This window comes from Moschus berezovskii, chromosome 5 (genome assembly GCF_049115385.1).
Source record: "Moschus berezovskii isolate FMDL1 chromosome 5, NW_MosBer_1.0, whole genome shotgun sequence".
Classification (NCBI taxonomy): domain Eukaryota; kingdom Metazoa; phylum Chordata; class Mammalia; order Artiodactyla; family Moschidae; genus Moschus; species Moschus berezovskii.
This window is the reverse complement of record NC_142464.1, coordinates 125,593,206-125,620,009: the sequence shown is the minus strand read 5'-3', so window position 1 is coordinate 125,620,009 and position 26,804 is coordinate 125,593,206. Positions and strand designations below refer to the sequence as shown.

The window sequence follows — 26,804 nt, the reverse complement described above, 5'->3', positions numbered from 1 at the left end:
TGTCTGACTCTTTGCGACCCCATGGACTGCAGCATGTCAGGCTTCCCTGTCCATCACCAACTCCTGGAGCTTGCTCAAACCCATGTCTATCAAGTCAGTGATGCCATCCAACCATCTCATCCTCTGTCATCCCCTTCTCCTCCTGCCTTCAATCTTTCCCAGCACTGAGGTCTTTTCTAAGGAGTCAGTTCTTCCTATCAGGGTCTTTTCCAGTGAGTCAGTTCTTCACATCAGGTGGCCAAAGTATTGGAGCTTCAGCTTCAGCATCAGTCCTTCCAATGAATATTCAGGACTGATTTCCTTTAGGATTGGCAGGTTGGATCTCCTTGAAGTTCAAGGGACTCTCAAGAGTCTTCTCCAACACCACAGTTTAAAAGCAACAACTCTCTTGCTTTTTCAATGATCCAATAGATGTTGGCAATTTGATCTCTGGTTCCTCTGCCTTTTCTAAAACCAGCTTGAACATCTGGAAGTTCATGGATCATGTACTGTTGAAACCTGGCTTGGAGAATTTTGAGCATCACCTTGCTAGAGTGTGAGATGAGTGCAATTGTGCGGTAGTTTGAGCATTCTCTGGCATTGCCTTTCTTTGGGATTGGAATGCAGACTGACCTTTTCCAGTCCTGTGGCCACTGCTGAAGTTTCTAAATTTGGTGGCATATTGAGTGTAGCACTCTCACAGCATCATCTTTCAGGATTTGAAGTAGCTCAACTGGAATTCCATCACCTCCACTGGCTTTGTTCATAGTGATGCTTCCTAAGGCCCACTTGACTTCACATTCCAGGATGTCTGGCTCTAGGTCAGTGATCACGTTATCATGACTATCTTGGTCATGAAGATCTTTTCTGTACAGTTCTTCTGTGTATTCTTGACACCTCTTCTTAATATCTTCTGCTTCTGTTGGGTCCATACCATTTCTGTCCTTTATCGAGCCCATCTTTGCATGAAATGTTCCCTTGGTATGTCTAATTTTCTTGAAGAGATCTCTAGTCTTTCCCATTCTATTGTTTTCCTCTATTTCTTTGCATTGATCACTGAGGAAGACTTTCTTATCTCTCCTTGCTATTCTTTGGAACTTTGCATTCAGATGCATATATCTTTCCTTTTCTCCTTTGCCTTTAGTTTCTCTTCTTTTCTCAGCTATTTGTAAGGCCTCCTCAGACAGCCATTTTTGCCTTTTTGCATTTCTTTTTCTTGGGGATGGTCTTGATCACTGCCTCCCATACAATGTCATGAATCTCCATCCATAGTTCTTCAGGCACTCTATCAGATCTAATCCCTTGAATCTATTTGTCACTTCCACTGGATAATCATAAGGGATTTGATTTAGGTCATACCTGGATGATCTAGTGGTATTCCCTACTTTCTTTAAGTCTGAATTTGGCAATAAGGAGTTCATGATCTGAGCCACAGTCAGCTCCCGGTCTTGTTTTTGCTGACTGTATAGAGCTTCTCCATCTTTCATTGCAAAGAATATAATCAATCTGATTTCAGTATTGACCATCTGGTGATGTCAATGTGTAGAGTTGTCTCTTATGTTGTTGGAAGAGGGTATTTGCTATGACCAGTGTGTTCTCTTAGCAAAACTCTGTTAGCCTTTGCCCTGCTTCATTCCGTGCTCCAAGGCCAACTTTGCCTGTTACTCCAGGTATCTCTTGACTTCCTACTTTTGCATTCCAGTCCCCTATGATGAAAAGGACATCTTTTTTGGGTGCTAGTTCTATAAGGTCTTGTAGGTCTTCACAGAACCATTCAACTTCGGCTTCTTCAGAGTTACTGGTTGGGGCATAGACTTGGATTACTGTGATATTGAATGGTTTACCTTGGAAACAGAGTTCATTCTGTCGTTTTTGAGAGTGCACCCAAGTACTGCATTTCGGACTCTTTTGTTGACCATCATGGCTACTCCATTTCTTCTAAGGGATTCCTGCCCACAGTAGTAGATGTAATGGTCATCTGAGGTAAATTCACCCATTCCAGTCCATCTTAGTTCACTGATTCCTAGAATGTCGACGTTCACTCTTGCCATCTCCTGTTTGACCACTTCCAATTTGCCTTGATTCAGGGATCTAACATTCCAGGTTCCTATGCAATATTGCTCCTTACAGCATCTGACTTTACTTCTATCACCAGTCACGTCCACAGCTGAGTGTTGTTTTCACTTTGGCTCTCTCCTGCTGTTATTTCTCCACTCTTCTCCAGTAGCATACTGGGCACCTACCGACCTGGGGAATCCACCTTTCAGTGTCCTGTCTTTCTGCCTTTTCACACTGTTTATCGGGCTCCCCAGGCAAGCACACTGAAGTGGTCTGTCACCCCTTCCCCAGTGGACCACGTTTGTCAGAGCTCTCCACCGTGGCCCGCCTGTTTTGGGTGACCCTACACAGCATGGCTCATAGTTTTACTGAGTTAGATATGAATGTGGTCCATGTGATCAGTTTGATTAGGCAAGTTTAAAAAAAAATTAAAGAAGACTTGCTTTGCCAGATTATCAGAACATACTATAAAGCCACCGTGATCAAATATACAAGGCATTTGAATAGGAGTAGACAAGAAGATCTCTAGAACAGAGTAGAAAACCCAGAAGCTGACCCCAAGACTTATGAGAATTTAATATATAGTGAAAATTGTATTTCAGTTCAGTAGAGAAGGATAAATCAATAAATAGGGAAAGGACAATTAGCACCACTTCTGAAAGAAAATAATACATTGGAAAAAGTAATGGGACAAAAAAGACAAACAGTCAATATTTATATTATACAACAAATTACACTGATCAAAAATGAAAAATTCAGTAGAAAATGAGCAAAAGATACAACACACAAAATAGCAAATCCAAAAAGCAAACAAATATGATATAATACTCAAACTCTGTAGTAGTCAGGGAAATGCAAACTAAATATACTTGGAGATGGAGAAGAAGAGGTAGTCTCACTCATTACTGGTAAAAATGTGAATTGTTAGGATCTTTCTGTGTGTGTGTGTGTGTGTGAGAAAACAGTTCATTACTAGAATGAACTGCCACTGACTTCTATGGCGGGTGGAAGGCTGGAAGCAAGGACCAAAGGGTCTTCCAAGTCTAAGAGCCGATCAGAACTGTCTTCCATGGTCACAGCTCTTCCTGTGGTACAAGGAATACTGCTTTTTTATGTAGCGCGAAAGCAGCCTGAGGCATCTGTTTTTAAATCCCATTTCTCCCTTTATATTTATCTATCTCTTCCATAAGGTTCGGCACAATTTTTTGGCAGAGATCCTCCAGTAAAGTCACATTATCTTCATGTATCTTAGCTTGTTTCTCCAGATATTCCAGGAAACTTCTAGAGGTCATCTGGACTTTTGGAATCGGCTCCCTCAGAAGGAAGATCATGCTGTTTAAGTTCTCTGAGCTCATACCTTGACAGTTCGAAGAGCAGGTTTCTGGTTTCAGGACCTAATGAAGCTCAGGTTCTCGATGTCTCATCACAGAAAGAATTCAGTGAGGGACAAAGTGATAGGTAAGAAGTGGATTTATTCAGATTCAGAGAGAAGCACACTCCACAGAGTGTGGGCCATTGCAGTGGGTGAGCGCAGCCTAGGATCTTTTTGGAAAGCAAAGTGTCAACACATTAAAAACACACACGTAAGTCTCAGGAGTTGGAGAGAAAAGGACAAACCCAAAGGGAACAAAGATGGGACTCGGGGATGCTACCAATGTTCTGTTTCCTGATCTGGGTGAATGTTGTGGGGTGTTTGGTTTGTGCAACTTTGAGTTATGATCTTAGATGTACTGCGTGTTTGTGTGTTGTAACCTCAATAAAAACAGATATAAAATGCATAAATCATTCAATGAAACCACCTCACTGCGGGCTATCTATGTCATAGGTTGAAGAAAAAATATTTACGACAGTACTGTATTATGGCAAAGGACTGGAAACAAAGCAGATACCAATGTGGGGGAATAAATTATGTAGCATCCACACCATGAAGCACAGAGCCACTGAACAGAATAAGCTGTGTTAGTTGACCTGAAGATGCAGAGATCTGTGCAAGTGCGATCTCATTTTTAAAAAAATGACATTTATGTACGTGTACCCATACACTGGCAGAGGTCTGGTCCCTGGGAGGCTGAGCTTGAGATGAAGGCTTGCATTCTGAAAGGTTACTGGGGGGCACTCTCAGGATCAATGTCTGCAGGGGAGTGAAGGACTGATGCAATTGCTGCAAAGGCCTGCTCTGGTCCCGGCACGGTCCCCGGGAGGGTCAGCCTCTGCACCCTCTAGTCACTACCTGGTTGCTCCTGGGAAAGCAGTGTGCCCTTGGGAAAAGCAGTTCTTCGCAGCTGAGGCAAGCATCAGGAGGGGCTGTGCTGCCAGTAGCAGCTGGGATGATGAGCAGGAGGCTCTGGGCACCCCTGTTCACTACAGTCCTCACTATGGTCACCAGACGTGCAGTTCAGAGGTGTTTGGGAGCAGCTTCTGCGGGACTCCGCTGGGCCTCCTCCTGGGGGAGCTTCAGGGCAAGGCTGGCCTGTCCTTGACTTGCAGCTGGTCTCAAAGCTACAGAACACCTTCGCTCCCCTCTATCACCCACCCTGAGGGCCCCTCACCCTGGCTGGGCGCCTCTGCTCGTCCTGGTAGCTTGTCGGATCGTGACCTAAACCCTCACCCCTGAGAGGTGAAGTCCCTGGTCGTCATGCCCTTTTCAGACATGGCCACTGCATTTACCGTCAGATGTGGACAGTGGACGGAGAAGGCAATGGCAAGCCACTCCAGTACTCTTGCCTAGAAAATCCCATGGACGGAGGAGCCTGATGGGCTGCAGTCCATGGGGTTGCTACAAGTCAGACATCACTGAGCGACTTCACTTTCACTTTCACACATTGGAGAAGGAAATGGCAACCCACTCCAGTGTTCTTGCCTGGAGAATCCCAGGGACGGGGGGGGCCTGGTGGACTGCCGTCTGTGGGGTCACACAGAGTCGGACACGACTGAAGTGACTTAGCAGCAGCAGCAGCAGCAGCAGTGGACAGTGGAGCAAGGGGTGTCCAACCACATCACCTGGGTTTCTAGCAGATGCTTTCCGGCCCCCATCGCATGACGGCAACCCTGACTTCTGGTAGTAGGAAGTCACCCCTAGTAGGATGGGGAGTGCGTCTCTGGCCCGCCAGTCCCTGGTATAAGAAACTTGAAATGACTGGGCAGCAACTATAGCTTGAAGAAAGGCACTCGTCCTGTGCCCTTGGCAGATTTACCTTGGGGAGTCAAGACTAAACCTGCAGAACCCAGAAACATAGGGAGAGAAAAACACATTTACTGAGGGGATTCTGGGAGTGATGGTGAGCAGGGTTGCTCCCACTGCTACCTTCTGGGTCCCAGCGTTCTTAACCATCTCCACTGGGGACACTGCATCCTGCAATGGTCACTGACATCCAGGGAATACTGCGGCCTGGAGGTCACCGGAGCTGACATGCTACCCACCACTCCATCACTGCACCACCTGTGTGGCCGTGACAGAGCCCGTGGGTCTCGGGATCACACAGCAGCTGCAGCTCCTGTGCTGTAGCGGGGGTCCTTATGTCCAGGGCAGTGCTATGCAGGACTGTAGGTCCGTGGATCAAATGCTCTGTGAGCCTCAAAGAATGGAGCTCGCTGAGGCCCTGTGTGTCAGAAAGGCAAACCCATGCCTAGAATATGCGTGGGTTCTAGTCAAAACAAAGCTCAGTACCTTTGAGGGCACAAGGGGATCAGTGTTGCAAGCTAGCCCCCAAGTGACTGTTCTCATAGTTTGGTGCTACTGGGGACCCAGTGTTCGGTCTGAAGTTGGAAAGTTGGACAACAGAGGTGACAGCAAGGTAGGCCCTGGGGTGTGCGAGCGCTATGCCACATGTAGCCTCCACCCCAGCCCCATGGTCACTCCATTAGAAGCCCAAGTGGCCTGTTCTGGGACAGAAGATGGCCAGATGGTGGACATCACTTGGCCAAGTCATTCCAGGTATGTTCCTTCCTTCGACACTCTCTCAGATGGCTGCTCCCGAGACTGCTGTTAACTGTAATCTTCAGAGTTCTTTACTTCTCGGCAAGTAATCCCATTACTAGTCAGTAACCCTTTAAACTTTCCCTGTTCCAATGGCTACATGGTTTCTGTGCCCTGGCCAGCCCAAGTCTCATCATCCACTCCCCTGACAGGCCCTGGTACCTCCGTGACCAGGTTATGTCATGACTCGATGTCCAAAAGACAAGGAGGTGGCAGTTCCTGAGGGGGAACGTATGACTTCTAAAGGCAGAACCCTCTTGCATCTTCCTGTGGGGGTAGAGAGGAGGGGCCTGGCCTCTGAGAGAGGAGTAGCTACTTCAGCAGGTCCCAGAGGCACCTGGGACTCAAGATTTGAAGGCACCAATCCAGACGTCCCCACCCTGCCTCTCTGGGTCAGGTCCCTCTTCCTGATCAAGGCCCTGACCTTAAGGCAGAACAACTGCCTGGGGAGAAAGTCCAGCCTGCTCTGGAGCTCTACCAGCCTGACTAGGCACAGGCCTGGGACTGCAGGGAGCCTCTTTACAGGCTAGCAGGTGAGCTCTCTATCACATTTAACCTTTAGTTGCTGATGAATCCCCCTTAGCCTCGGTCTTTTCCCAAGGCACACAGCTACAGCCATTAGGTCATTCTCTTCCATTTCTCAAATACACAGACTGCCCAGCAGCCTGGACACCTGCTTCCACTGATAAACCCAACCAGCCACCCGAGTAAAAGCTTCACTGCACCGCCCTGCCATCCGTATTTCACCTACAGCTTTGTGTGTGTATGTGTGTGTGGTGGGTCACTTATTTCGCTGCGTCGGGCCTTGGTTGCAGCACTCAGGGTCTGATCTTCAATGCAGCCTGCAGAATCTTTAGTTGTGGCAAGTGAACTCTTGGTTGTGGCACGTGAGATACAGTTCTCTGACCAGGGTGCGAACCCAGGCCCCTGCATTGGGAGTTCAGAGTCACAGGAACAGATGAACAAAAACATAAAAGGCATAAGCTAAGTTATTAACACGGGGTAGCAATAAGGGGAGATTGGTTTACCAAACAAAGAAAAAGCCTAAATTAAGAAAACAATGCACATATAAACCCTTTCACTCTGAATGTGTGTAAATATGTAAAAAAAAAATTTTTTTAATGTGGGATTATAGACTTTGTTTTCGGTTTTTCTGTTTAAAAAAAACAAACAACTTTTTCTAAACTATTGCAAACAACAAAAAAGACCCCCCCAAAACACGGAGGAAAATACCACATAACTAGAAATAGTTAAATCTTTCATACGTGTATTATGTTTGTAGAAAGCTCTTACAAATCGGTAAGAGTTGAAATTTACAGATCAGACCACCTGTCGTAGCCTCAAAGATGAGACTACATTTGCCTGCCTCCAAAGAGTGCAATTTTCCAGTGGTCATGTATGGATGTGAGAGTCGGACCATAAAGAAGGCTGAGCGCCGAAAAATTGATGCTTCTGAACTGTGGTGCTGGAGAAGACTCTTGAGAGTCCCTTGGACTGCAAGGAGGTCCAACCAGTCCATCCTAAAGGAGATCAGTCCTGGGTGTTCACTGGAAGGACTGATGTTGAAGCTGAAACTCCAATACTGTGGCCACCTCATGTGAAGAGCTGACTCATTTCAAAAGACCCTGATGCTGGGAAAGATTGAGGGCAGGAGGAGAAGGGGACGACAGAGGATGAGATGGTTGGATGGCATCACCGACTCAATGGACATGAGTTTGGGTAAACTCCAGGAGTTGGCGATGGACAGGGAGGCCTGTCGTACTGCGGTTCATGGGGTCGCAAAGAGTCAGACACAACTGAGCGACTGAACTGAACTGAACTGAAAGAGCGCAAAATATATCAAGAGTTAAAGCATTATTCAAATAAACAAAAACTACAGCACAGAAAATTCTCTGAGTTGCAAATGAATCAATGCAGTTTACTTCCAGTAAGGCATTCTGGTAATGGAAGTGTCATTTGAGCAGAACCTTGTAAATGCAATCATCGCACTACTCAAGAGATGTATACAAAGGAGTGAAAGAAACGGTTAAGTAGAGGATGAAGCCGGGAAACACTGTTTTTGGAAACTGGAGTTGAATCTGAATGCAGACTAATCCCTTGTCATAGCATCACTTGCGAATTATTTTCTCCCATCTTGTGGGACGTCTTTTTATGTGCGTTTCATCTTTTGGCCATGCCTTACAACATGAGGGATGCGAGTTCCCCGACCCAACCAGGGATCGCACCTGCACCCCCTGTACAGGCAGCGCAGTGTCTTAACTGCTGGACCACCAGGGAAGTCCCAGTTGTCTTTGTTTATGGCTCCTTTGCTGTGCAAAAGCTTTTCCTTTTAATTAGGTCACATTTGTTTATTTTTGTTTTTATGTCCATAACTTTAGCAGATGGATTCATAAAGATATTGCTGCAATTTATGTCAGTGTCCTGCCTGTTTTCCTCTAAGTTTTATAGGATCCAGGCTTACATTTAGGTCTTTACTCCCATTTGAGCTTATTTTTGAGTATGGTGTTAAAGAGTGTTCTAGTTTCTTTTTTTTTAACTTGTAGTTGTCCAGTTTTCCCATTTGTTGAAGACACTGTCCTTCTTCAATTGCATAGCATTGTCTCCTTTATCACAGATAAATTGACCACAGGTGCGTGGGTTTATTTCTTGGCTTTCTATCATATTCCTTTGATCTGTATTTCTGTTCCTGAGCCAGCACCATACTGTTTTGATTACTGTAGCTTTGTAGTATAGTCTGAAGTCAGGGAACCTGATTCCTCCAGCTATTTTCCTTTGCTTTGGCAAGAAAGATTGCTTTGGCTATTCAGGGTCTTTTGGGTCTCCACATAAACTTTAAAGACTTTTTTCATCTAGTTCTATGAAAAAGGGTAACTGATAGGGATTGCACTGAGTCTGTAGACTGCCTTGGGTACAGGGGTGGGGGAAAGGGAAGGGGTGGAGGGATAGACTGGGAGTTTGGGAACGACATGTACACACTGCTATATTTAAAACAGATAATCATCAAGGACCTACTATAAAATAAATCAATTAAAAAATCTGAATGGGGCATAAACAGAGGGGAAGTGACAAGACTTAAGACTTAAAGGGCTGGCGACGCGAGGCTGCCCTGCAGGGCTATTTTTCTAAGACAAATTCTGCAGAGAACAAAGACAAGATCTGAGCTAATCCCAGCAACCGCACAAAGGCAGGTCAAAAGTGGCAATAAATTGACACCTAACATCAATTAGGGAAGTGCTGCAAATTTTCAAATAAGAAGGAGAGAAGGCTTGAATTCAGACAGTGGAAACTGGAACCCAACACCTGGCAGGTACACTAAGTGACTGGACAAAAGGATTTTATATTAACTTAATATAAATAAAAATGTTTATCCATATATTCTATACCAGAATAAAATATCCATTTTGTCATTTAGCTTTATGTTCTCTGTGCTTGAAATTGCAAAGATTTCCACTAGTTGGTAGAAATAAAGACACACTTCACATTAATGAATTGGATTTTGACAAATAACTGCCTTGAGGAGTCTTAAACTTGTATTAATTTGTTCAGTTCAGTTCAGTTGCTCGGTCATGTCTGACTCTGTGACCCCATGGACTGCAGCACGCCAGGCCTCCCTGTTCATCACCGACTCTAGAAGCCTACTCAAACTCATGTCCATCGAGTCAGTGATGCCATCCAACCAGCTCTGTCGACCCCTTCTCCTCCTGCCTTCCTTCAATCTTTCCCACCATCAGGGTCTTACCAATGAGTCAGTTCTTTGCATCAGGTGGCCAAAGTATTGGAGCTTCAGCATCAGTCTTTCCAATGAATATTTTGAACTGATTTCCTTTAGGATCGACTGGCTGGATCTCCTTGCAGTCCAAGGGACTCTCAAGAGTCTTCTCCAACACCACAGTTCAAAAGAATCAATTCTTAAGTGCTCAGCTTTCTTTATAGTCCAACTCTCACATCCATACATGACTACTGGGGAAACCACAGCTTTGACTAGATGGACCTTTGTTGGCAAAGTAATGTCTCTGCTTTTTAATACACTGTCTAGGTTGCTCATAGCTTTTCTTCCAAGGAGCAAGCGTCTTTTAATTTCGTGGCTGCAGTCACCACATGCAGCGATTTTGGAGACCAAGAAAATAAAGTCTGTCATTGTTTCCACTGTTTCCCCATCTATTTGCCATGAAGGGATGGGACCAGATGCCATGATCTTCGTTTTCTGAATGTTGAGCTTTAAGCCAGCTTTTTCACTCTCCTCTTTCACTTCCATCAAGAGGCTCTTCAGTTCTTCTTCACTTTCTGCCATAAGGGTGATGTTACCTACTTACCTGAGGTTACTGATATTTCTCCCAGCAGTCTTGATTCCAGCTTGTGCTTCATCCAGACTGGCATTTCGCATGATGTGCTCTGCATATAAGTTAAATAAGCAGGGTGACAATATACAGCCTTCATGTACTCCTTTCCCAATTTGGAACCACTCTGTTGTTCCATGCCTGGTTCTAACTGTTGCTTCTTGACCTGCATACAGATTTCTCAGCAGGCAGGTAAGGTGGTCTGGTATTCCCATCTCTTTAAGAGTTTTCCACAGTTTGTTGTGATCCACAAAGTCAAAGGCTTTGGCATGGTAAGTATTAATTTGTAATGTCTATGAAACTATTATTTTACTAGAAAAAAAACATATTTACCTCTAAGCTCTATTAAGTTAAAAAAGATTTTGGATAAATATGTATTAGAAAATGTTATTTGATTTCTATAGGTACTTAGACAAAATAGAGATGTACTCTAATAAACACGTTTAATCAAATGCATAGTACTATCCATAGCACCAGGCCAGCTGATAACCTTGAAATCACCCTGAAAAATCTTTCTCCTCCAGTGTTTCTCAAATACTTTCAGTGGCATTACTGAACACTGAAATGACAATGTAAATTTAAGTCTTTCTCAGTCATGTCTGATTCTTTGTTATCTGTAGCCTGCCAGGCTCCTCTCTGTCCATGGAATTCTCCAGGCAAGGATACTGGAATGGGTTACTATTTCCTTCCCCAGGGGATTTTCCTGAACCAGGGACTGACCCAAGGACTCCCACATTGCAGGCAGGTTCTTTACTGTCTGAGCCACCAGGGAAGCCAAATTTAAGTCAGGTGAACTCAGTTTTGCATCTAGTTTAAAGGTATATGAGTTACAGTAAGAAGCTAAGCCACAGTCACAAAAGGTCCTCCCATACAGTGGCCTAACAACAAGCTTTTCTCTCTCCTGTTCTGAGGTGAGTGGGCTCAGTTGGTGGAGTAATTGTCTCATGAAGACACTCTGGACCTGGGGTCCCTCCAGCATGCTGGTCCTTAGTCCTTTAGGACGCTTGTCATTTGCAGGATGGAATGGAGTCGTTTCAGGTTCCAACTGGAGGAAAGGGAAGAGACCAGCTAGGAAGCAAGTCAGATGTTTTCAGGCCTACCTGGCAACGGCACACCCTACAGATAGGAAGCTGCTCCTTGGCCACATCTGACTGCAAAGGACACTGAGCCACGTACGTCATCTGATGGTGTGCTTCCAAAGAGAAGGATGGACTCTGGTGTGGTGGGTAAGTTATGGTTACCACGAGAATGGTTACCTTTGAGCAGGAAGAGAATTTTAATTCAGAAGGAAATTTTGAGACGTTAGCAAAGTAAGTAGTAGTTACATGATGTTCTCTTTACACTAATTCATTAAGCTGCATTTCAAGTTTTTGCATCTTTTTTTTTTTAAACCACAAAGGGTTTTAAAATAAAGACTAACTGCTGCAAGAGGATACACACAGTTCAGTCTTTACTGGATGTGTATACCTCAGTTGGTCTAGCAGATCAGAAAATTAGATCCCAAAGTGACACAGAACACTGTATGGTTTTACTTAATATAATTTTTTAAAAGCAAATATTAATAGTTTATCTCCATTGATTTCTGAGTTCAATTTCGATATTTATTTGGTATGAGATGGGCATTCAGAAATGAAATGCTAATTTACAATATTTCACTTATAAAGGAGAAGGATCTGACATGACAGCTCAGCATGTGGCAAGAGTCCAGGAATCAACTCAGGTTCAGCATCAATCATCAATAACCCACTAGCAATCCAACTTTCAGATTTACGTGAAATAAGAATGAAACTGGCAGGGCTCTGTGGCAGACAGACTCCAGGGCGGTCCTGTGAACCCGTCCTCCAGTATTCACGCCCTTGTGTGACCCCCTGAGGGCAGGCGGACTTACTTCTAACCGAAAGAATACAGCAACAGTGGCAGAATGTTTGTGATTACCTTTAGTAAGACCGTAATGTCACTCTCCTGCACGCTGTGAAAAAGTAAACTGCCATAATGTAAAGCTGCCTGAGGAGAGAACCATGTGGAAATGAACTGAGGGTGGTTTCCAGCCAACAGTCACCAAGAAACTGAGACCCCAGTCTAAGAGGCTACAACCATGTGAACTTACAAGCAAATGTTTCCCCTTTTCAAGCCTCAGATGAGCCCCCAGCCCTGACTGATACCTGCACAGTAGCCCTGCACAGGACCCAGCTAAGCTCAGGCTCCCGACCCACAGAAACTATGAGATAACAAATGTGTGTTCATAGTAAGTGTTGCACAGCAACAGACCCAAAATCTTTGTAAGAATTCTACTCTTTTTCCAAATCCAAGAACACTTGACAGAGAAGTAATACCTTATCATCTCAATAAATCTATGAAAACTAGGATTTAGCAAGGTATTTTAAGAGCGTGACAAGACAGTTCATGAGATGGGCCGACTGTGATAAATTTTTCTCAACAGAGACTCACAGTATATCTTCCAGAGGCATTTTATTATTCTTACCAGTTTTTGAAGGAAGGTGCATTACAAGTTCCGTCAGGCGCACAATGCTCTTTCATTTAGGAAAGCAGGTACACAGAGTGAGGGAGAAAGCTGCCTCTCTGACGTTTGACGTTAGCTTTCTTTACTTCCTGAGCACCAGCATTCCCCCTAAAACACTATCAGTTGCTAGGTACATAGTCCACACCCCCAAATTCTGACCAGTTCATTAGTGACTTCTGTAAGAGGGGCAACAGACGCATGGCTATCAACAGGTGGAAATGTGAAGAGTTACTGTATCTTCATCAACAAACTACAGTTGTAACAGCTTTGGCACTGTTTGTCAATATTTCTTAGTTATTTCATCTCCATGAAATTAATTCTATCTCACTCACTTATTACCTACGCCATAGAAGAAAAAACAAATTATTGGCCCATATTTACGATTTTAAATAAAAACTGCTTTGTTATTACAAAGGAAACAAAAAACCCCCTAGCATTTCAACCATTTCAGTCACACTTGTGAGGATATGCCACTGCTTTCACTTTTGTATCACGTCATAAACACATATGCATAGATCCACCGATCTTTGCCATGTTAAGAGTATATACACATATGTACAGTGGCATAATATACATACTGTCAAGAACATTTGTCCACCACGAACTACAAGCAAATACAGGTTCAATGACCCAAGAGCTAAAGGTACAGCAACACTTGGACGGACACTATGAAAGAGCCCCTCTCTTTTGAGGTTACTTGAACATCTGGTCCAGATTTTAAGGGAATGTCTGGCAGAAATGCCTGAAACAAGAAAGAGTGTGTTACATTTTAAAAGCCATAAGGGCTAAGAAAATGTAAAATTCAGTGAGCAGAAGCCCAGTCATCACTGAACGAGAGTAGGCAAGGGGAGCTGGGCTCCCTTCACCTGTAGGCAGAGACTTGCCTACACAACACCAGGTTCCATAGAACACTCTGCTACATTTCATTTTCTGAAAATTAATAAGGAGCAACCTCACTAAAATGGGAGCTTCCCTCATAGCTGAGTTGATCAAGAATCCACCTGCAACACAGGAGACCCCGGTTCGATTCCTGGGTCGGGAAGATCCGCTGGAGAAGGGGTAGGCTACCCAGTCTAGTATTCTTGGGCTTTCCTTGTGGTTCAGCTGGTAAAGAATCCGCCTGCAGTGCAGGAGACCTGGGTTTGATCCCTGGGTTGGGAAGATCCCCTAAAGAAAGGAAAGGCTACCCACTCCAGTATTCTGGCCTGAAGAATCCTATGAACTGTATAGTTTCATGGGGTCCCAGAGTTGGAGGCAACTGAGCGACTTGCACTAAAATGCAGTTGGGAGGCCAGAAGGGGGAGCTCTCGTGCAGTACCACTAAAAATCAGTCACAGGAAGAATCAATCGCAGGTCCCCACAGGAAAACATGTACCTAGCAACCCTACAAGGGGTCCCCCGCCCCAGCAACTCAGACAGAAACCATCCTCACTCTGAACTCTCACTTTTCTCCAGTGGACTTTGGTTCAGAACAGCCCCTCCCAACGTCCACTTATTTCTCTATAAAATACCGCGCCTCTCCTTTGTTAGACCTGCCTCTGGCCTTTGTGTAGCACATTTGTCCAAAACTGCTATTCTCGAGCAAACTCATCTTTGCCAGTAAAATAACTTTTATTTTTAAGGTCAATGATTTTCAAAACTTAGTCTTAAGAATAACTCAACGTAACAAAAAACATGAAGGTTCATAAAAATTACTCACTCTTTTCACTCTCTCTCCAATTCTCAGACTCCACTAAATCACCTGAATGCATAGCAGACATAATCTTCTGTGCGACACTGGACAGTGGTATCTTACAGAGGTCAGAGCCTGCAAATGCCTCGTAATTTTCCATTTTCATGAAACCCTAAACATAAGATAAACGTAATACCCATATATTAATTTTGAGACCTCAAAATAAGTCATGTAAAAATTTTTACGTAGAGACATTCATAAAAATTACTATATTCACCACTGTAACAAATAGGTATCAACTGTCCTCATAATACAGATAGGATAGTTAAGAAGAACACAAAACATTCAGAGGCTCCACTGGGTATTATGCTAATACCATATGGTAGGAATGGATCAGTATTTCCTAGTTAACCAACTTTGAAGCAAGCAATCTACTCAAATATTTCCTGCTTCCTAAGGTTGGAAACAAACCGATGTTCTCGTCTTAAAACATACGAATCTAGTAACATAAAAATTACTTTTAATTGACTTATTATGACAGACACATAACCTGACATCCTTTCACTTGCCCTGCTCAGTTATACTGGCCCCTGGGCTCAGTAGGTGAAGGTCTAGAAGGGGCAGTCCAAATCAGCAAGTAGCTGGTCATACATCTAATGTATCTGGCACTAAACAGAATTTGCTGTTCCATGAATTGAAAGGCAGGTGACATTTTTCTGCATTACTGAAGAGAAGAAAAATTTCAAGTAAATTCTTGATTCCAAGGTAGGGCAGAGGGGAAAAAAGAGGAACCAAAAAAGGTCACTTGTGAGGAGTGAATAGCAAAGTCTTAGATGAAATTTATTGCTACAGATTTTTCAAGCATATTAAGATATACTTAATGAATAAAAAATGCTAAATGACATACAAATATAGTAACAGGCAAAACATACTTGTTCGATGAATTATAGAAACTGTCAAGGACCATCTGTCACCTAAACATACCCATTTTCTGACGGTTACACCTAAAGAAAAACTCTATAGGACCACTTAAAATGTATAGTTGTTAGATAGGCATTCCATGATAACAAGCAGGTATTTTTGGGGCTCCAAAATCACTGCAGATGCTGATTGCAGCCATGAAATTAAAAGACGCTTACTCCTTGGAAGGAAAGTTATGACCAACCTTGACAGTATATTAAAAAGCAGAGACATCACTTTGCCAACAAAGGTCCGTCTAGTCAAGGCTATGGTTTTTCCCGTGGTCATGTATGGATGTGAGAGTTGGACTGTGAAGAAAGCTGAGCGCCGAAGAATTGATGCTTTTAAACTGTGGTGTTGGAGAAGACCCTTGAGAGTCCCTTGGACTGCAAGGAGATCCAACCAGTCCATTCTAAAGGAGATCAATCCTGGGTGTTCATTGGAAGGACTGATGCTAAAGCTGAAACTGCAATACTTTGGCCACCTCATGCGACGAGTTGACTCACTGGAAAAGACTCTGATGCTAGGAAAGGTTGGGGGTGGGAGAAGGGGACGACAGAGAATGAGATGGTTGGATGGCATCACCGACTCTGGACATGAGTTTGAGTGAACTCCGGGAGTTGGTGATGGACAGGGAGGCCTGACGTGCTGTGATTCATGCGGTCGCAGAGAGTCAGACACGACTGACCGACTGAACTGAACTGAACACATTCTTGGAGCAGTAATACTTCTTGAAAGTAGTGTCTAAATCTTCTCTTGCCTCCATAAAGCTTACTTAGTATGTAACATAGGCCACATATAAACCAGGCCATCAAGAAGCATTTGATGTAATAACTGATAAACAGGTTACTTCAGATTATTTTGCCTCAACTTCTAAAATAATTTCTAATCGTCCAAACACTACACTTACATCCCAATCAATACATGCCTAAGAAATTAAAATTGTTATACATCATCTGAGCAATCATTTTCACAGAATTTCAAAATTTCATTAGAAAGTCAGTCATGATATATTTAGTCACATTGAAGTCAAAGCACTGCTGAGCAGAAATGCTGAATCCCTCAGTTCAGTTCAGTTGCTCAGTCATGTCCAGCTCCTTGCAATCCCATAGACTGTAGCACACCAGGCTTTCCTGTCCATCACCAACTCCCTAAGCTTGATCAAACACATGTCCACTGTGTCGCTGATGCCATCCAACCATCTCATCCTCTGTCATCCCCTTCTCCTACTGCCTTCAATCTTCCCCACCATCAGGGTCTTTTCTAAGGAGTTAGTTCTTCCCATCAAGTGGCCAAAGTATTGGAGCTTCAGCTTCAGCATCAGTCCTTTCAATGAATATTCAGGACTGATTTCCTTTAGGATGGACTGGTTGGATCTCCTTGCAGTCCAGGGTACTCTCAAGAGTCTGCTCCAACACCACAGTCCAAAAGCATCAATTCTTCGGTGGTCAGCTTTCTTTATGGTCCAAGTCTCACATCCATACCTGACTACTGGAAAAACCATAGTTTGACTAGATGGACCTTTGTTGGCAAAGCAATGTCTCTGCTTTTTAATATGCTGTCTAGGTTGATCATAGCTTTTCTTCCTAGGAGCAGGAGCCTTTTAGACTTCAGATGGCTAAAGTCATCATCCTCAATGATTTTGGAGCCCAAGAAAATAAAGTCACTGTTTCCATTGGTTCCCCATCTATTTGCCGTGAAGTGATGCAACTGGATGCCATGATCTTGGTTTTTTGAATGTTGTTTTTATTTTAAATTTTTATTTAATAAATGGTACAAAGCACAATGCCAAAAACATTAACAGTTAAAATTTCACCAAAAGAAAAAATACTATAGAATACACAGTTGTAAAAAGCTACATTATTTTACAACTGCCTCAGGCTGCAAAAAGATAAAAAACCCAAAGCCATACCTAAGTTATCCCTCTCTCAAAATAATGCCATTTATGTTATAAACCATGAGCACCCCATCAAAAGATGGGAACTGCTTTTGTTAATTCATATATATATATATATATATATATATGACTGTATCACTTTGCTATACACCTGAAACAAACACAACACTGTAAATGAAATATAGTACAATATAAAATAAAAATAAGTAACAGACCTTTGGGGCTTTACACAGAGTTAGAGTTCCTATCAGAGGGACAACAGCACCACAGCTGCACTGAATCCTCATGAAGGAGGAACACGAATGACTGGATTACAAGTTACAGGAATGAGAGCAGTCACCATCTGCAGTGATTTTGGAGCACAAAAAAGTAAAAGTCTGTCACTGTTCCCACTGTTTCTCCATCTATTTGCCATGAAGTGATGGGACCAGATGTCATGATCTTCGTTTTCTGAATGTTGAGTTTTAAGCCAACCTTTTCACCCTCATTAAGAGGCTCTTCAGTTCCTCTTCACTTGCTGCCGTAAGGGTGGTGTCATCTGAGATTACTGATGTTTCTCCCGGCAGTCTTGGTTCCAGCTTGTGCTTCCTCCAGACTGGCATTTCACACGCATTACTCTGCATGTAAGTTAAGCAGAGTGACAATATCCAGCCTTGACGTACTCCTTTCCCAATGTGGAACCAGTCTGTTGTTCCATGTCCGGTTCTAACTGTTGCTTCCTAACCTGCACACAGATTTCTCAGGAGGCAGGTCAGGTGGTCTGGTATTCCCATCTCTGAAAAGAATTTTCCAGTTTACTGTCATCTACACAATTCAAAGGCTTTGGCATAAACAGTAAAGCAGATGTTTTTCTGGAATTCTCTTGCTTTTTCAATGAGCCAACAGATGTTGGCAACTTGATCTCTGGTTCCTCTGCCTTTACCCTAGGCAAGGGAGCCCTCTAAGTGCCTGAACGGGCAGAGCTACAGAGGAAAACTGCCCAAAGAGGACTTCTGATTGCCAGCGACCAGCGGGTTGAAACAACTCTGATACGGCCATGGCTCCCGTGGCTGAAGCAGTCTGTGCCCCTCCACACTTGCTGCTGCCAGGGTCCCCGGCTCCACCTTCACAATCAACCCTCACTGGGGCAGAGCTGCCACAGGCAAAAAAAGTCTTGCATCTAAGCACGTGGGATCACTTCAGTTGTGTCCAACTCTGTCACCCTGTGGACTATGGCCTGCCAGGGGAGTTCTCCAGGCAAGAATACTGGAGTGCATTGGCCAATACTGGCTGTAATACCCTCCTGCTGCTGCTGCTGCTGAGCCCCAGCTGCCAACTGCTGGGTACCTGGCACTGCCAGAACCCCTGCAACCCAAGCAGCTGCACCACCTCTACACTTGGCCCTCGATGGGGCAGACCCAAGTCCTCCAGGGCAGCCTCAGGAGCAAACCCCAGTGGACGACCCACCTGGAGAGGTAGAGATAAAACCACAACTGAAATCCAGAGGCAGTGTGGCTAAGGAAGAACCAAAACCTTCCCACCAGCTGTTACAAGCTGCAGATTAAATCCACACAGTCCACTAGGCAGACTGTCTATGGAATATACAAAAGGACATTGAGAGCTCCCACAAAAGAAAACACACTAGTTCTGATAGCTGTGGACACTGGAGGCAAGAACGCACAGAAGTAGGACCAGAGTAGAACCTGAGCTGCTCCCGCAGCAGATCCAGAGACCAGCACAGTGTTGGAGGGCATTCTAGGGAGGTGAGGTGGACTTTGACTCCCAGTGAGGGAAGGACCCTAACAGCTGTGACTTGAGAAAAACACTTATTATTCTTGTTTTGACTTGTTTTGTAATTTCTTTTGAATATTTTTTTCTTCCTCCCCCCATCCCGCCCCCCATGTAGTTGTGATTGGCACTGTGAAATCTAATAAGCTTTTGACGTTTTTTTTAATCAACTTTTTACTGCTGCTATAAACATCTGCCTCTACATTGGGCTTTTGCAGTTCTGTAGTTTTTTCCTTCCTAAAAACCAATTATTTTTTCTACATTTATCCCTTTGCTTTTCCTACTGTTCTTTTCCCCTTGCAGTTAATCATTAATGTATATAAATCTTCTTTATCTACCTCTACCTAACTTTGCATATCTATTCTTTCTTTTCTTCCTTTCCTCTCAACATAGTTTTGTTTTCACTGCTTTATTCCCCACTTGGCACCTTGCTTTAGTTTTGTTTTCCAGTTTGTGCTTTACTTAGTTTTGTTCTTAACTAGTAGATTAATTTTCGGTTTCCTTTGTCCGCCAGGTCAATCCATTGTACCTTATCTTGTTGGGACTGTTTTGATTTTGCTTATAGGTGTGTATGTATATGTGTATATTCCATTATTTTAATTATTATTTGCCTGATTTTGTAACTGCCATTTGTCTGGGGTTCATCTTTGGTTTCTCATTTTTGGGTATTTGTTTTAATCTCACTGAATACCATAACAAACCACTTGTGGAATCTTCATTCCTGACCAGAGATCAAGCCCTGAGCCTTTGGAGTGGGAGCACTGACTCCAAGACCCTAGACCACCAGAGAACTAACCCTAAGGAGTATCAAATAGTGAGAACTCACACAAAGGAAACCACCAGAATACAAGACCCAACATCACCCAACCACCAGCAGCACCATGAAGGATGCCTCATCCAAACAAAAAACAGAGAAAACAAAAATACAAACCCAATCATCAGCAGACAGGATTACCACCTAACTCAGCCTTTCCCATCAGAGGGAAAAAAAAACAAAAAACTCAGCGCAAATCTCAACCTATCTGAAGCTTACACAAACCACTGCACCAACCTTGGCGAGGCAGAAACCAAAAGGAAGAAAGAATTCAACCTTGAATCCTGGGAAAAAGAGACCTCAAACAAAGTAAGTTTAAAAAATAAATAATGAAAAGGAAGAGAAACACTGCACAAATGAAGGAACAAACTAGAAACACTTAAGTCCAAATAAATGAAAAGGAAATAGGCAAACTACCTGTAAAAGAATTCAGAATAATGACAGTAAAGATGATCAAAAACCTTGAAAACAGAATGGAGAAAATGCAAGAATCAATTAACAAGGACCTAAAAGAATTAAAGACCAAACATACAAACAACACAATTACTGAGATTAAAAATACTCTAGAAGGAGTCAACAGCAGAATATATGAAGCAGAACCAATCAATGAGCTGGAAGATAAAATGGTGGAAATAACTTCTGAAGAGCAGAATAAAGTAAAAAGAATGAAAAGAACTGAGGATAGTCTCAGAGACCTCTGGGACAATATCAAACGCACCAATATTTGAATTATAGGGATCCCAGAAGAAGAATAGAAAAAGAAATGGTATGAGAAAATTTTTGAAGAGATTATAGTTGAAAATTTCCCCAACATGGAAAAGGAAATAGTCAATTGAGTCCAAGAGGCGCAAAGAATCCCATACAGGATAAAACCAAGGAGAAACATGCCAAGACACATACTAATCAAACTAAGATTAAACACACAGAAAAAATATTTAAAGCAGCAAGGAAAAAGCAACAAGCAACATACAATGGAAAACAGCTGATCTTTCAGCACAAACTATGCAGGCCAGAAGGGAATGGCAGGATATATTTAAAGTACTGAAAGGGAAAATTCTACAACCAAGATTAATGTACCTGGCAAGGATCTCATTCAAAATTGACGGAGAAATCAAAAGTTTAAGAGAATTCAGTACCACCAAACCAGCTTTACAACAAATGTTAATGGGACTTATAGAGTCAAGAAATATAAGAAAAAGATCTACAAAATTGAACCCCAAACAATTAAGAAAATGGCAATAGGAACACATAAATCAATAATTACTGTAAATGTAAACAGATTAAATGCTCCAAACAAAAGACACAGACTGTCTGAATGGATACAAAAACAAGACCCATATATATGCTGTCTATAAGAAACCCACTTCAGACCTAAAGACACATACAGACTGAAAGTAAGAGGATGGAAAAATATATTCCATGCAAATGGAAAGCAAAAGAAAGCTGGAGCAGCAATCCTCATATCAGACAAAACAGACCTTAAAATAAAAATATTACAAGAGATAAGTAAGGACACTACATAATGATCAAAGGATCAATTCAAGAGGAAGACCTAACAATTGTAAATATCTATGCACCCAAAATAGGAGCACCTCAGTACATAAGACAAACACTAATAAGACATAAAAGGAGAAATTGACAGTAATCCAATAATGGTAGGAGACTTTAACACCCCACTCATATCAATGGACAGATCATCAAAACAGAAAGTTGATATGGAAACACAAGTCCTAAATGATATATTAGCTGAGATGGATCTCACTGAAATCTTTAGGACACTCCATCCAAATGCAGAAGAACACACCTTCTTCTCAAGAGCACATGCAATATTCTCCAAGACAGACCACATCTTGGGTCACAAACCAAACCTCAGTAAATTTAAGAATATTGAAATTGTATCAAGCATCTTTACCAGCCACAACGCTATGAGACCAGACATCAGTTACAAGAAAAAAACTGTAAAAAACACAAACACATACAGACGAAACAATACATTTCTAAGTAACCAACAGGTTACTGAAGGAATCAAAAGGGAAATCAAAAATTTTCTAGAAAGAAATGACAATGAAAACATGACAAATCAAAACCTATGGGATGCAGCAAAAGCAGTTCTAAGAAGGAAGTTTATAGAAATACAATCCTCCCTCAAGAAACAAGAAAAACCTCAAACAGACAACCTAAATTTACACCTAAGACAATTAGAGAAAGAACAACAACAAAAACTCCCAAATTAGCAGAAAGAAAGAAATCATGAAGATCAGAGCAGAAATAAATGAAAAAGACATGAAAGAAACAGTAGCAAAGATTAATAAATCTAAAAGCTGGTTCTTTGAGAAGATAAAATTGACAAACCTTTAGCCAGACTCGTCAAGGCAAAAAGAGAAGAATCGAGTCAACAAAATTAGAAATGAAAAAGGAGAGGTTACAATAGACAATGGAAAAATACAAAGGATTATAAGAGACTATTATGAACAACTATATGGCAATAAAATGGACAAAATGGGCAGATTCTTAGAAAAGTTCTGTCTTTCAAGACTGAACCAGGAAGAAATAGAAATTATGAACAACCCAATCACAAGCACTGAAATTGAAGCTGTGGTCAAAAATCTCCCAGAAAACAAAAGTCCAGGAGCAGACGGCCCCACAGGAGAGTTCTGTCAAACATTCAGAGAGGAGCTGATGCCTGTCCTTCTAAAACTCTTTCAAAAAATTGCAGCGGAAGCTGTACTTCCAAACTCTTTCTACAAGACCACCATCACCCTGATCCCAAAATCAGACAAAGACAACACATTAAAAGCTACAGGCCAATATCACTGATGAACATAGATACAAAAATCCTCAACAAAACTTCAGCAAACAGAAATCAACAGCACATTAAAAAGCTCATACACCATGATCAAGTTGGGTTTATTCCCGGGATGCAAGTATTCTTCAATATGTGCATATCAGTCAATGTGATACACCATATTAACAAATTGAAAGATAAAAACCATTATGAAAATCTCAATAGATGCAGAAAAAGCCTTTGACAAAATTCAGCACCCATTTATGATTAAAACTCTTCAAAAAATGGGCACAGAAGGAACCTACCTCAACATAGTAAAGGCCATATATGATAAGCCTATAGCAAACATTATTCTCAATGGTGAAAAAATGAAAGCATTCCCCCTAAGATCAGAAGGAAGACTAGGGTGTCCACTCTCACCACTATTGTTCTGTAAGGCCTAGTTACAGCAATCAGAGAAGAAAACAAAATAAAAGGAATCCAGATCAGAAAAGAAGTAAAGCTCTGTTTGCAGATGACATGATACTGTACACAGAAAACCCTAAAGATACTATCAGGAATTTCCTAATCAGTGAAAAGACGCTTACTCCTTGGAAGCAGTTATGACCAACCTAGATAGCATATTAAAAAGCAGAGACATTACTTTGCCAACAAAGGTCTGTCTAGTCAAGGCTATGGTGGTCATGTATGGATGTGATAGTTGGGACTGTGAAGAAAGCTGATCGCCAAAGAATTGATGCTTTTGAATTGTGGTGTTGGAGAAGACTCTTGAGAGTTCTTTGGACTGCAAGGAGATCCAACCAGTCCATTCTAAAGGAGATCAGTCCTGGGTGTTCATTGGAAGGGATTCTAAAGCTGAAACTGCAATATTTTGGCTACCTCATGCGACAAGTTGACTCACTGGAAAAGACTCTGATGCTGGGAGGGGTTGGGGGCAGGAGGAGACGGGGACGACAGAGAATGAGATGGCTGGATGGCATCACCAACTCAATGGATGTGAGTTTGAGTGAACTCCGGGAGTTGGTGATGGACAGGTGATGCTGTGATTCATGGGGTCACAAAGAGTCGGACACAACTGAGTGATTGAACTGAATGAATCAGTGAATTTAGCAAAGTCACAGGAAACAAAATCAACACACAGAAATCACTCACATTTCTACACAGAAATCACTCGCATTTCTACATACTAACACTGAAAACTCAGAAAGAGAAATTAAGGAATCAATCTCATTCACTGTTACAACAAAAAGAATAAAATATCTAGGAATGAATTTACCTGAGCAGACAAAAGAACTGTACACAGAAAAGCATAAGACACTGATGAAAGAAATCAAAGACACAAACAGATGGAGAGATGCTCTGTGTTCCCGGGTGGGAAGAATCAATACTGTGAAAATGACTGTACTACCAAACACCATCTACAGATTCAGTGCAATCCCTATCAAATTACCAATGGCATTTTTCACAGACCTAGAACAAAAAATTTCACAATTCACGGGGAAACACAAAAGACCCCAAAACAGCCAAAGCAGCCTTGAAAAAGAAGAATGGAGCTGGAGGAAGCAACCTTCCTGACTTCAGATTATACTACAAAGCTATAGTCATCAAGACAGTATGGTACTGGGACACAAACAGAAATATAGACCTACGGAACAAGATAGAAAGCCCGGAAATAAACCCATGCACCTATGGGTACCTTATTTTTGACAAAGGAGGCAAGAATATACAATGGGGCAAAGACAGCCCCTTCAATAAATGGTGCTGGAAAAACTGGACAGCTACATGTAAAAGAATGAAATTAGAACAGTTCCTAACACTATTCAGAAAGATAAACTCAAAATGGATTAAAGACCTAAATGTAAGACCAGAAACTATAAAACTCTTAGAGGAAAACATATGCAGAATCCAACCCAACTCCTAGAGTAGTGGAAATAAAAACAAAAGTAAACAAGTGGGATCTGATTAAACTTAAAAGCTTTTGTACAGCAAAGGAAACTATAAACTAGGTGAAAAGATAACCCTCAGAATGGGAGAAAATGGCCAATGAAACAACTGACAAAGGATTAATTTCCAAAATATACAAGTAGCTCATACAACTCAATACCAGAAAAACAGACAACCCAATCAGAGTGGGAAAATACCTAAAAACACATTTCTACAAAGAAGACATACAGATGGCTAACAAACACATGAAAAGAGGCTCAATACTGCTCATAATTAGAGAAATGCAAATGAAAACCACAATGAGATTATCACCTCACACCAGTCAGAATGGCCATCATCAAAAAGTCTGCAAACAATAAATGCTGAAAAGGGTGTGGAGAAAAGGAACACTCTTGCAGTGCTGGTGGGAATGGAAATTGATACAGCCACTACAGAAGACGGTATGGAGATTCCTTAAAAAACTACAAATAAAACCACCATATGATCCAGCAATCCCACTCCTAGGCATATACCCTAGGGAACCAAAATTGAAAAAGACACATGTATTCCATTGTTCACTGCAGCACTATTTACAACAGCTAGAACATGGAAGCAACTTATATGCCCATCAACACATGAATGGATAAAGAAGCTGTACTACATATACACAACAGTATTCAGCCATAAAAAGGAACGCATTTGAGCCAGCTCTACTGAGGTGGATGAACCTAGAGCCTATTATACAGAGTGGACAGACAAATATCAGACAGACAAATATCATATACTGATGCATATATGGAGAAGGCAATGGCGACCCACTCCAGTCCTCTTGCCTGGAAAATTCCATGGATGGAAGAGGCTGGTGGGCTGCCGTCTATGGGGTCACAGAGTCGGACACGACTGAGCGACTTCACTTTCACTTTTCACTTTCATGCACTGGAGGAGGAAATGGCAACCCACTCCAGTGTTCTTGCCTGGAGAATCCCAGGGACGGGCGAGCCTGGTGGGCTGCCGTTTATGGGGTCGCACAGAGTCGGACAGGACTGAGGCGACTTAGCAGCAGCAGCAATGCATATATATGGAATCTAGAAAAACGGTACTGAAAAATTTATTTGCAGGGCAGCAATGGAGAAACAGCCATAGAGAATAGACCTAGTGACATGAGGAGAGGGCAGGAGAGGGTGAGATGTGTAGAGAGAGTAACATGGAAGCTCACACTGCCAAATGTAAAACAGATCGCCAACGGAAATTTGCTGTACGTCTCAGGAAACTCAAACAGGGGCTCTGCATCAACCAAGAGCGGTGGGATGGGGAGGGAGGTTGAAAAGGGAGGGGATATATGTAAACCTATGGCTGATTCATGTTGAGGTCTGACAGAAAACAGCAAAATTCTATAAAGCAATTATTAAAAAATAATTTAAAAAAAAAAAAAAAGGTTACCAGGAATAAGTGCCACAAAGCAAATTCTCAAGTTATAAAAAGCACTGGTACTCTGAACAAACATATAAGAAATAAACCAAATTGATATAATACTCAAAATTCATCAAATGAAATGGTTCATTGACCTCAAACTTAAAATTTTCATGGTGTTTATTATCTGTATTCTTCTCCTAATATGTAAAGCACATGCACTGAAGATTTCATTTTTGGCAATTTTCAGTCTTCAAGACCAATGGTCTTAATCTTTGATTGCTTTTCTAAATTCTCCACAATATTTTTCAGATAATCTTCATCTTTTAAAAAATATACATATAATTCTCTTTCCACTTGATGCAGCTTATTAGATGCCAAAAGTTTTCTTTTTGTCTTCACATCAGCAAAAATATCAGTAAGAAGATGATTTAGTTTATTTAGCTGAGATTCAACTTGATGAAACTGCTCCGTTAACTCCTAAAAGGAAAATAATAATGCTTTTTAATCCAAAATCTCTATTCATAATACCAATCATAAATCTTAAATGTAATTTACATAGGAAGAATCTAAATGATATGATTATTCCCATAACCTCAACAATAAAAGAACCTCAATTAAAAATCCGTAGCGGGATTAACAAAAAGTCTATGTAAGATCCACTGAAACAACTTCTGTAAGGCAGGTTTAAGTGATTCAAAGCAA

General features: G+C 42.0%; 1 protein-coding gene across 8 annotated transcripts in view; it reads right to left on the bottom strand.

Moving 5' to 3' along the window:
• Nucleotides 1-26,804, bottom strand: part of LOC129561553 (HAUS augmin-like complex subunit 3) — a 100,549-nt gene that overhangs the window by 58,874 nt on the left and 14,871 nt on the right. For 5 of the 8 annotated variants that reach the window (XM_088836609.1, XM_088836607.1, XM_088836608.1 and 2 more), the window contains exon 3: nt 14,571-14,715. Coding sequence is in view for 7 of the 8 variants with exons in the window: in XM_088836607.1 (XP_088692733.1) it covers nt 14,571-14,709 (139 nt within the window). In the remaining variant the exon portion in view is untranslated. Of the gene's footprint in view, nt 1-14,570; nt 14,716-20,344; nt 26,580-26,804 lie in introns of those variants that run through there. The other 3 variants (XM_088836604.1, XM_088836603.1, XM_088836605.1) reach the window with 1 other exon arrangement.